The sequence below is a fragment of the Salvelinus namaycush genome, chromosome 6 (assembly GCF_016432855.1).
Source record: "Salvelinus namaycush isolate Seneca chromosome 6, SaNama_1.0, whole genome shotgun sequence".
Classification (NCBI taxonomy): domain Eukaryota; kingdom Metazoa; phylum Chordata; class Actinopteri; order Salmoniformes; family Salmonidae; genus Salvelinus; species Salvelinus namaycush.
Genome location: NC_052312.1, coordinates 15385384 through 15397365, shown reverse-complemented (window position 1 = coordinate 15397365; position 11982 = coordinate 15385384). Strand labels below are relative to the sequence as shown.

Here is an 11982-nt window from a genome sequence, read left to right as displayed (position 1 = left end):
TCAGTGAACATAAGTTTGTGTCACTTGACACGATGTTGTGTATCTGCCACTGAAAGGAACTCTCAACTGAAGTGGTGTTACAAGCACAAAGTAGGATAGTCAGTTGTAGACAGTATTTGTACAGTACTATATTACATGAAAAACACCTTTATTTTAATCTCTAAGGTCATTTTGTGAGGTAGAGTGTTATAGAGTCCACGGCTATGGAGAAGTCAACGTCCGACAGGCGGGGTGGCGAGGCGTCGGTGAGACGCCTTCAAACCTACTCAATCATATATCCGTATTATTTGATTCTTGTTTGTTTTGCTTTTTCAAGCGCTTTGAGATTATTTTAGTAATGAAAAGTTGAATCAATTATTAGTAGTAGTAGTGTATACTTTGGGACACATATTGCCCATACTGTATTGACATAAATAAATATATGTATGTCAGTTTACTATACATTTATTGTAATCGTGATCCATCCCGAAGCACCCTTGATCTATTCTTGCCTAAAATATACCTAAACATTTCTAAGCATAAATACAATTCAGATACTTTTTCAAGAAAACATTTTACTTTATGTAATTCAATAAAAACACCAATTGCCACTTTTACAGTGTTCATTCACTCTCAACAATACTAAGCCGATTCAGTAGAAAAACATTGTAATGGCAACATTTGAGTCCTTTTCTCCATGATTCTGTTTTTAGCTCAAGCACCTGGATGTTTGATTTCTGAACCGATGACCAACCTGCTCCCTCTCTCTTCTCCTCACTGGAAGTTGAAGGGAAAGATGGCGGGAACAACTGATCATCCCTCCATTTTTCTGGACATTGGACACCCAGTGCTTACACAGTCTGACAGAGACCACTTGCTCCCTCTCTCCCTTCTCCATTCATCACTCACCCCCCTCTCCTTATGAGAAGAACTGCAAAGGGGTATAGCCCATCTATTTGACAATATTTCTTTATTTCTTCATCCCTTAATCTTTCTCTCTCTTCTTCCTCCTACATTTCAGACAGGGGTCTGGGTTGAACATACAAGACTGGGTGTGGAGGTGGATGGAGTCTGCTCCTGTTGCTGTTCCTGGGATTGTGATGGTCCAGGTCTGTGGTGTGAGGAGGACTGTGTATGAGTGTTGTTTGTGTCCAACGCCACAGAGTTCTCTGCCTCCTCTTCCATGTCTTTCACAGAGTCTGAGGGTGTGTGTGAATGTGAATGTTTGTGTGGGTGCACCTTGACCTCTGTCTCTTTCTCTGTCACAAGGTGAGGTGGGGTGTACTCTGAGTAATGGTGCTTCGAGTGGCCCCCATAAGGGTCCCCACCCCCGGGCAATTTTGGGGGGCAGCGGCCCCTCTTGTCCTGCCCCCTAAACCCTCTCAGTTTGGGATTCCAGTGCTCCCTCCACTGGAGAGCCAGTGTGGATCTATCGGCGACCAGCCGTCGCTCCTCGGGGCCCCAGTTCCGCCTCCCCCCCTCGGCCCCGATCAGCAGGAAGGTGCGGCCCACCTGGAGGGCGGGGCAGCCGCAGCCAAGGTCACGGTCGGGAACCCACAGTGCCTGAGGGCCCCTGCGAACACGGGAGGAAGAACCCGTACGGAACACGGTCTGGATCCAGACGGAGAACTGCCACCAGGGGCCTGAACGCTCCATCCCTCTGACCTGTAGCTTCAGGACTGGGGGAGAGAGAGAGAGGGAATTGCTTGAATTTTGTATTTTTGCATTGTATTCTGCAGCCATGCCAAAGTCCTTGTACCTTACAGTTCTTACCAAAGTCCTTTAGACAGTACGTCTCCAGGTTCATCCTCACTTTAACCAGCGATGGCTGGCAATACGATACACACTCCTCATCTGAGAGATAGAGAGAGGGGGGGGGGGGGGGTTGAGGGGGAACAAGAGAACGAGGAGGAGAGAAAGTGAGAGGGAGAGAGAGGGAATGTATTGAATGAGAGAGAGCATCTCACTGCGACACATGTCTGTACCACTAATTACAATATGCCCTGCTTCTATTTGTCATCACAGTATCTTATGTCTAACAGATGCCTCTCTGGAGTCCAGCAACAGGTGAAACATCCCCCTACCACCACTAGAGGGAACTAGACAGCTACCAATCCAGTAGATCATTACAGCTGAGACTCACACAAGGTACAGTATGTATCTAATTGGAAAGTTATCAGTCACCAACTCTAGTCCAGAAAAGTTACAGTTATTCTGTTCTAAAACGCTTGAATCAGTTAATCCGTCGCTGATCAGGATTTTTGATCAGGTGTGAAAGTGCTGGGCTGAAACAAAAGCCTGTAACTCCCCAGGTCCAGCGTTGAGGGAACCACTGAAATTGTGGCCCAATATTACAGTTCAATATAGTAGATTGTGTTGAGACTTGCAATAGTGTTTTCATTCTCAACCCAAACTCACCTACACTGTACTGGGGTTGGTACACAGGTGTGGTGGGGGTTGCAACCTCCTGGATTCCTACGGATAAAAACACACACATTGACAGGTTGTATGTCATATAGAGGTGAAAGTTGAGAATAGACAGGGGCAGGGTGTGAACACAATGCCTTTTAGCTTGACCCTACTTATACAGACTTGTCTTTGTGCACTATAAGTGACAGGTTGTGTGTGTGTGTGTGTGTGTGTGTGTGTGTGTGTGTGTGTGTGTGTGTGTGTGTGTGTGTGTGTGTGTGTGTGTGTGTGTGTGTGTGTGTGTGTGTGTGTGTGTGTGTGTGTGTGTGTGTGTGTGTGTCGAATGGGAGAGAATGTGAATATGTGTGCTATGCGTGAATGCCTGTCGGTGTGTGTGTGTGTGTGGAATTCCCATGTGGAAAATGAGTGTGTGTCTGGATGAGTTGGTGTGTGTGTGTGTGTGTGGTCCTCAAAGAGTCAGAAATCCACCCCTTTGACTAGCCCCACACACACACACACACACACACACACACACACACACACACACACACACACACACACACACACACACACACACACACACACACACACACACACACACAGACAGACAGACACACAGACAGACAGACACACACTCACTCTGGTGCAAAATGTTTTTTTAGCTACATTACCCATAAAGACACATCAGAGTATAGTCATACCACAGGTCTGTCTATCTGGTTGTCTGTCTATCTAATGTCACCTTCATGACCCTAGAAGTGTCAGCCTACCTCATGTACACCTGGGCTATCCATATAGTATCCTGGCTTTAAGTACGTGTGTGTGGCTTTGGGGCCCACCATATATTACCCTGGCCCTCACTGTGTCCTGTGTCCCTGTCCTCTCTGACACAACTGGGACAGTCAATGACACCCTACACCCCATCCCAGCTGACTGGGGTAGGAGGGCCCAGAGTTAGAGCTAGTTCTGAACTGGAGTTGGGATTAATCCTATTGGGGGTTGGAGCATGCACGTGCACATGCGTGCGTGCGTATGCTCACATACTCAAGACATGCAATGGTTCGAGTTGCGTGACCTAGGGATGAATCTTCCTCTAGTGTGTGCATGCCTGCATGTGTGAGAGTGGATTTGTGTTTGTGCATACATCTGCATATGTGTGTGCGTGCGTGCGTGCGTTCGTTCATGTGTGCGTTCGTGCGTGCGTGCGTGTGCTTATGTGTGTGTGTGTGTGTGTGTGTGTGTGTGTGTGTGCATATGTGTGTGTGTGTGTGTGTGTGTGTGTGTGTGTGTGTGTGTGTGTGTGTGTGTGTGTGTGTGTGTGTGTGTGTGTGTGTGTGTGTGTGTGTGTGTGTGTGTGTGACCTCAATACATGTCCTAGCCTATCTGTTCAGACAACTGGTGTGGCCACCACAAAACCCAGATCAGCAACCTACTAATTATACAGCCCTGGCTCCTTTTCCAACGATGAATTTAGCTTTAAGGGCAAGTTAGCTTCCTGTGGCTGAGGTCTCAACTCATCACCACTAACTTTGTTTTTAGCCAGCGAGCGGCTGGCTTTTGGTGGACGAGGGGAAAGAGAAGAGAGAGAGAGTGAAAGAGAGAGAGAGAGAGAAAGAGGGAGAGAGAGAGAGAGAGAGAGAAGAGAGAGAGAGAGAGGGGAGGGGAAGAGAGAGAAGAGAGAGAGAGAGAGCGAGAGAGAGAGAGAGAAAGAGAGAGAGAGAAAGAGGGAGAGAGAGAGAAGAGAGAGAGAGAGAGAGAGGGGAGGGGAAGAGAGGGGAGGGGAAGAGAGAGAGAGAGAGAGAGAGAGAGAGAGGGGGGGAGGGGAAGAGAGAGAAGAGAGAAGAGAGAAGAGAGAGAGAGAGAGAGAGAGAGAGAGAGAGAGAGAGAGAGAGAGAGAGAGAGAGAGAGATAGAGAGAGGCTATAGATAGCCATAAGATGGGTTCAGTAGTAAAAACAAACAAGGTTTTCTTTCACTCACTCCTTTCACCGGAAGAGTTATGAGTCTGGAGGGGGGAGCGTTTTGAGGGATGCGCGACAGGTGCGAAACCCAGACCCATGTCACCTGATTAGGGCTTAGAAAGTGTCGCCGCCCGGGCCAATCCATGTGTGGTTGTCGGCACTCCCGCGATTAGACGCAGAAACACACATGGATTAACGCTCGCGGTTCGAAAAAGCAAAGCCACGACTGCAGGAGTGTAGAGGATAAAGTGTTTAAAATCCCAGTCGAGCTGATCTAAGATCAGTGAGAGACAAGGTCTGCTCATAGAGGCCTTAAGGGCTCCCTACATTAGCACTGTTGTGGAAACAGTAAAACTAGCATTGTTGGAAATCAGAGGAGGGAGGAGCCAGGGCGATTTGGACAAATTAATATAGATATTTGATAGCCGAGGGTGGCTCCTTTTGTACAGGTTTGATAAAGGCTTAAATTAGGTAAAAAACTAATTAGGTTGAGAGAGAGAGAGAGAGAGAGAGAGAGAGAGAGAGAGAGAGAGAGAGGGGGGGGGGGGGGGGGCAGATAAAGGGTCATTGAGTTTCACAACACGAGTTACAATGAGATTAATTTCCTATTGGAAACCAAAACCCCAAGGCAGTGAGACTCAAGTGACTATGAAAGTCTGTAGTTGGGCTTAAACCAAAAACTATGCAGTAAAATGTGTGCCATTTTGGTTCCAAAGCTCCAGGATAATCACATTCTTTCTTGAATCACCATTAGAATCTTATCGTCTGGCCCTACATGGAGGCCAGTTTCCAGACAGAGTAGGTAGGTACAGTTGACTTACGGATGCAGGGCCGGAGGGGGGAGCGCCCCTGTTTGTAGCCAAGGGCGCAGCGGTTGCACTTCAAACCCGTTACCCCATCCCGACACAAACACTGTCCTGATGTCTGGTTACACCAGCGGCCCACAGCACCCATAGGGTGACACAGACACGCTGAGAGAGATAGAGAGGATTGAAGGATGGGAGGAGAGAAAGAAATAGATTAATGCTAATACAACCAAAAAAACTAGACAGCATTGCATAATTGGTAACATTGGCTCCTTTCATGCTAATCAAGCTTTGAATTTGAGAGACGGAGAGAGAGAGAGAGAGAGGGGGAGAGGGAGAGGGAGAGGGAGAGAGAGAGAGAGAGAGAGAGAGAGAGAGAGAGAGAGAGAGAGAGAGAGAGAGAGAGAGAGAGAGAGAGAGAGAGAGAGAGAGAGAGTTGGGGTTATCCAAAGGGCACAGACAAAGAGGAAGCCGTTCTTCAGTAGGTCTGTTTTTCCTCCAGTAAAGTAGTTTAAACAAACCCTTACAGCTACTCCAAACACCTTTAAATAATTAGCTTTACAGGCAAGTCACCAAGGTTTAAATCACTAGATTTGGAAAAAGGCTGACTTGACCTGAACATTGATCGAATAAACATGGTGGATTTATCTGTCATTGATTATTAAATCAAATAATATTATGACACATAAATAGCACTAAGGTAACTGACATAAGTTACCTAGCTATACTGTAGCCTATAAATGTCTATAGCTTGGGTGCCAGTCTGTTTCTTCTCCCTTCTCAACTCCTTGTAACGCCAGACTTGGCATGACAATACCATAGAGCGATTCCTTGCTGTTTAGGGTTTAAGGCTGGGTTTCTGTACAGCACTTTGAGATATCAGCTGATTTAAGAAGGGCTATATAAATACATTTGATTTGATTTGATTTAACTAATGGACAATGAAGTTGTATTGTATTGTATATTTATGGCATTTTGGCCTCACCTAGGCCTCCTTTAAGACTCCATAATGTTTAATCTGTAGGTGCTACAAAGCAAAACATTGGTTCATATGAAGCTTTACCACTTGTTCTGTAATATGAGTAGTATTTTGATTTCAAGAAAAAAAGTATTAATTTCAATATTGAAAAAAATAAACATGAATATTGAAAAAACAAATGTTTTGACTTGACACGTTTTTCAATCTACAGTGGTTCTTCCTTTAAAAGTTGCGTCGTACTGTAGAAGAGTTTGCAGGCTGCCGAAGATTTCTATGGCACGTCATTTAAGTGTCAGCCATTGTTGCATTAATGCTAGTTAGTGCTAGTTTGACCACCAGAGGGCATCTTTGAGAAGCATTTGACTGTTTAAAAAAATTGGCTGTCCTAGAGAATTTAAAGCCTTTTTTAAAAGAACATAGTATATGGGATTGATTTTAAGAATGTAGCTTAATTAATTGTATTAATATGATGGTGTATTGTTGAGCATAATATACTCTACGGGCTTATCAAAGTTCCAGACTGAGATCTCAGCTAGTGTTAAAGTTATGGCCCATTTTATTCAGAGAAATTGGCATAGTAGGCAATGTAACCAATCACAGCCCTTTTTTTACTTGTATCATTGCATATCCTGACCATTTTGAATCCATTTTCACATTTACTCTGTTGGTAATGCATACAAATTGGATCGTACCTCTAAAAGTAGCAGAGATCCCACCCACTCTGGAACTTTGATATGCCCGTATATAATATTATGTTCAATAATATATTGAGCAATTTGTCAAATCTAAAATTGTATATTTTCAATATTCATGTTCATATTTTTAAATATTCCTAAATGAATGTCATTTTTTAAAATTGAAATCAAAATACTACTTATATTACAGAGCAAGCTGTAAAGCCTATATTATTATTTTTGTTGTTGCTTTGTAGCATCTATGAATGAAACATTCTGTAGTCTTAAAGGAGGCCTGGGTATGGCCAAAATGTCATAAATATGCCAATTTTGAATCATTCTGTCTCAATTGTGCTTTTAGATACAAATGTCAAATATACGTCAACAAGCCTTTCCCCAAAGGACCATTCTATGGATTACATTTTGTAAAATCTTTCTTGTCCTGGTTTCGTGAGGAATCACTCCATAAGGAGTTGGCAAGACCTGAAACAGACTAGCATCCAGGCTAAAATATCCCATTCAAGTTCTCCAATATTGCTACAACACACACACTCAATCACTCACACAGACACACACCTGCATGTGTCGTGTGCATGACCTAACCACACACCATTAACAATGGTTATATTAGAACTTAGGTCAACCGCCCAATGAGCATGCCAGAGTGTCACAATCACTTGGGACATGTGACCAGTCAAAGGTCAAATGGCAGAGTGGATTCCAGCCAGTGGTAACAACATGGACACTAGATCCAGTCAAGCACAAAGGGAATGTTTGTAACCCTAACAGGAATAACTGTCCTCTGTCACAATGTAACCACCTCATAAACACTGTGGAGGCAGGAACACAGACACATGTAGACTGGCAGATACACAAAGAGAAACAGATATACTAACAGACGCATATGCACACGCACTTGGACACACACATACATCTCTGCATGGATAAGATACACAGCTGGTCAGTACGACCTAATACAGACACAACTTTAATGCTCGCGCGCACACACACACACACACATACACTCTCTCTCTCGCTCCCTCTCTCTGACTGACATTGGCAAGCCTTGTGGTGGTTGGGTAGCTTGCCGTGGTCCCGGGTGTGTCCGTTCTGGCAGTACTGGCAGTGACGTCCCGCTGTGTGATGCCGACACTTCAGACATACCCCCCCGCTGCGCCGGCCCGACTGCTGGAACACCTCCATGCTGAACCGACACTTAGAGGAGTGGCCGTTACACTCACATGCTGGGGGTAGGAGAGAGGAGGGGAAGGGGAGGTGGGAGGGAGGGAATGAATTTCAGTGAAAGCTAGTAAAGTTTACATTCATGATCCAATATGCACTCACTCACACACACAGACATGCACGCACACATGCAGACGCACAAACACACACACAGTAATGGGGGGGTGTGACTCACGGACGCACGGGTGTGGCTGACTGGGCGTGGCTCGTTGCCAGGGCCTGTCGTAGTAGAAGTCCTCACATACGTCGCAGTCTGCCCCCGCTGTGTGGTGCTCACACACACACACCGCCCGGTCCGCGTCGTCATGACGACACCGTGAGGCATGCCCGTTACACTTACACCTGCCCCCCACCTGCAGGTCCGAGAGGGCCAGGGGGGGCCGGACAGGGGGGGCGGAGATCAATGGGGAGGGAGGAACTAGCTGGAGATTCCGATTGTTGTTTCTCCTCCTCCTCAATTCCCGCCCCTTGTTGTCCTTCCCCTGCCCCTCGATTGTCCAATCACAGACGCCGCCTTCCTGGCACGGACTCCAATGGTGGCCCCCCTCCCTTTTGCGGCCACGCCCTCTTCCTTTACCGTTCCCTCTCTTGGAGGTGTCCATTGCCTGAGTGTCTCGTTCTAAATCCTTCCGGGTCACATTGTGTCCATCCTCTACCTGACCCCCCGACCCTTTGTTGTGACCCCTCCGCCAGGATTTGTCCATTTTCTCTCCTCTGCTCCTCCCTCGTTTTTCTGTCTTTTTCATCTCCTTCTCCACAAACCCCCAAGCATTGTTGTCCCCATTCACCTGACCCACCACAGCTTTATTCTTCGACCCCACCCTCCACCTCAGAACCCCAGCACCTGCTCCCAATGCCACACCCACCCCCCTATCCTCCGAACTTCCCAACTTAGTCTGCTGGGACTGGGTCACCTGGTGGAAGACCACCCGTATGTCCGTGGCCGTCACCCAGTCCTGCAGGGTGGGGCTGTAGTCAAAGTCTGGAGAGGAGGGCCTTCCATCCAGGGTGGAGAATGCCAGCACCATGCCCCCCCGGTGCCTCTGCAGGGGCCGGGGATCCGAGCACAGAGGCTCTGTCTCCTGGTGCCTGGTCTTGGCCACCGTCTGGGCCTGGAGCCCAAACCTCCCGGGGCAGTCGCTGGAGTAATGCTGCATGGGCCTCCAGGTGCGCCCGTGGTCCATGGACTTGAGCAAAGAGACGGAGACCGGATCCGACGGCTCCCCCTGCTGGCAGAACTGCAGGCTGATGTAAGTGACCTCAAAGCGCCGGCCCAGGGGGAGGGTGAGAACCCAATCCCCGCCGTCGGAGCCTCCCACCTGGGCTGTCCAGCAGGTCAGGTTGTAGGGGTTGTGGAGGTCCGTGACGGAGCTGACGTTAACAGCATTTTGGTCAGGAGGTCCTCGGAGGGAGTTGGCGGCACTGACTGGGACACCGTAGGCGGCATTGATGAATTCCGACAGGCAGTGTCGCGGACGCCCATCCAGGTGGTAGCAGGGGTCATGGGGAGAAGTCCAGCTCAGAGGGGAGTGGGAGAGTGAACGGGAAAGGAGGGAAGGAGGGAGAAAAGTGAGGACTAGTAGGAGAAAAGAGAGGGAGAAGGAGGGGGGAGGGGAGACGGTCAGGAACATCATGTCATCGAGCCTGTGGGAGAAAATTATAAAGTAAAAGATTTTAGGGGATAAAGCGACAGTGAAATCATAAAAGTAAAAGATACTGATGGATTTATATGACTTGTGGTTGGAGCCAAAGGGAGGGGCCTTCTGAGGTAGAGAGACCACCTGTGCCTTTATTGAAAACACCAGTTCGCACCACCACCTTGAACATTTAACTCTCATATAATCCAGCCAAATCTATCTTCTCCCTTAACCAGGATTCTTTCTGTGACTTGTACCAGCGAGTTTTAGATGACTGTATGGATGAAAGCTTATAAAGAGTGGATGAATGTAGAAAACTAGCGGGTCTGTCCATGATGACAAAAAACAGCTGGGTCTGAAAACACAAGCTGGGCAGCATCCATCATCTTTATGGTCCTCCTTTCAAATTCTTCTACCGCCGCTCTGCTCCACTCCGCTCTACTCAACGCACATGGGCAACAACCCGAGTTTTGGAGACCCCAATGTGTGGAGAGAAATGGAAGGAGAGAGAGAGGATGTGAGAAAGAAAGACAGGAGTGGAAGATGGAGGGAAAGATTTATAGAAGAGAACGCAGCCACTTCCTGGGAGAAGACAAACACACTTATGTACGTCCACGGTGTGAACGGATTTTTTCCCCCTCGTAAGACGGCTGGTGATGTGCTAAATGTATTCGTCTGTCAAGAATTGATACTGATACCAGAGAAGGTTACTTCATTTACGCCTGCAGACATGTGCGAACAATGCGTCTACTTTTCCTGACAACATGATCTACGACAACAAACTTTGCAGTTTTATGAGCTCACATGGATGAGTTGAGGGAAAGCGAGCAAGGATCCCACCCAACACTTCGCTTCACACCAAACAACTTACAAAGACGCACATTGTTGGGACCCATCTCTTCTCCAGGCCCTCTTTCTTTCTTTCACTGTCTACTGTGCAGTGCTTCTCTCTCTCCTTCTATCCTCCCCTTTCTCTCATTCTCTCGCTTTCTTTAGAGTATCTTTCTCCTCTCTCTTATTCCCTCTCCCCCTTCCCTCTTTCTCTACCCTTTCTGTTCCCTCTCCTTCTCTCTCTCTCTCTCTCCATCACCTGCCCCCTTCGTTCTGTTCTGGGAATATCTCTAACTGCGTCTAGATTGATGATGTCCTAACAAGCGTTTGACACTGACAGCACAGTCAGCAGGCCTGTATAAACCAACCCCATAGGAGAGGAGAGAGGAGAGGAGAAGAGTTGAGAGCCTCCCAGGGCTAGTCATCCCACTCAATTAGACCACAGCCGGAAACTTGAGGCTTCCCTTAGGACCACAGCACTATAAGTGGGTCTAGGGGGGTTACAATGAGAGTCGGCAACTAAAACAACCTATATTACTCAACTGACCCCCCAAAATGAGTTATGATTCCTCCGTGCCCAAAAAGTGGTCCGTCCCAACCTAGCTTTGTGAAATCGGGCAGATGAGGCGTATCAGGCGTATGTTTCGGGTGTCATTATTGGAAACGCCACGGCCCGGCGGCTGAGGTGATGAGCGGTCCGACTGCGGCCCCTGTCCCGCCGCACCGCATTCCAGGGGTCCGGTGTGCGCCCCCTGAGCATTCCACACGTGTTGCGACATATCCAGCTGGGAACCCAGACGTCCCTCTAAAAACTGAGCCTCATTAATTGATCAACTGATTAATTGAGTCTCAGGTTTCATAACGGCGTCAGAGTTTCGCTGAAGGGGGAGGGGCGTCTGGTAGGTGATGTATAGTCAGGGCTGGGGGGGGGGTGGTATGTAACAGGGGTTCCCAAACTTTTTTGGTTCGTGACCCACCAATTGAGGTGCCTTTTGAGTCGCGACCCACCATAAGGGTTGAGTGTTAAAGAAACATACACAGACCAAAGAATTAATCAAAAATATCATCTTGGCAGTGGAAAGAAAATGCTGTAGTTTTAAAGCTAATTTGCTGCAATTCTAGGCATTTTGACATGGCTAGTACTGTGTTATTATGCTCAAACATTATAACAAAATCAATGGGTACCTGACTGCCTAGCTTTAATTTTGCTGATTGTAAGTTCTCAAAGATTATAGGAGTATATTTTTATATAGGTCCATTATTGCTTCTACATACTTTCTATTTGGTTTTAGTTGTTTAAGTTTACACTGAATAAGTATTTCCCAAAAAATAAATGCACAAAAAATGTAATCCCAACGCGGGTTCCGACCCACAGTTTGGGAACCACATGTATATAATGAGAGTAAAGTGAGGGTTAGGGGAATTTGTGGAAGGGGGGTTTGTGGTGATGGGGGATGTCTGAAAT

General features: G+C 47.2%; 1 protein-coding gene across 1 annotated transcript; it reads right to left on the bottom strand.

The window, feature by feature from the left end:
• Window positions 1-996: 996 nt before the first annotated feature.
• On the bottom strand, window positions 997-9683 carry ntn5 (netrin 5). The gene is made up of 8 exons (XM_038995230.1): window positions 8956-9683; window positions 8560-8594; window positions 8225-8425; window positions 7863-8051; window positions 5170-5319; window positions 2398-2454; window positions 1753-1833; window positions 997-1658 (listed from the first exon to the last, which is right to left on the bottom strand). The coding sequence occupies exons 1-8, from the start codon at window positions 9681-9683 to the stop codon at window positions 997-999; spliced, it is 2103 nt and encodes a 700-aa protein (XP_038851158.1).
• Window positions 9684-11982: the final 2299 nt, after the last annotated feature.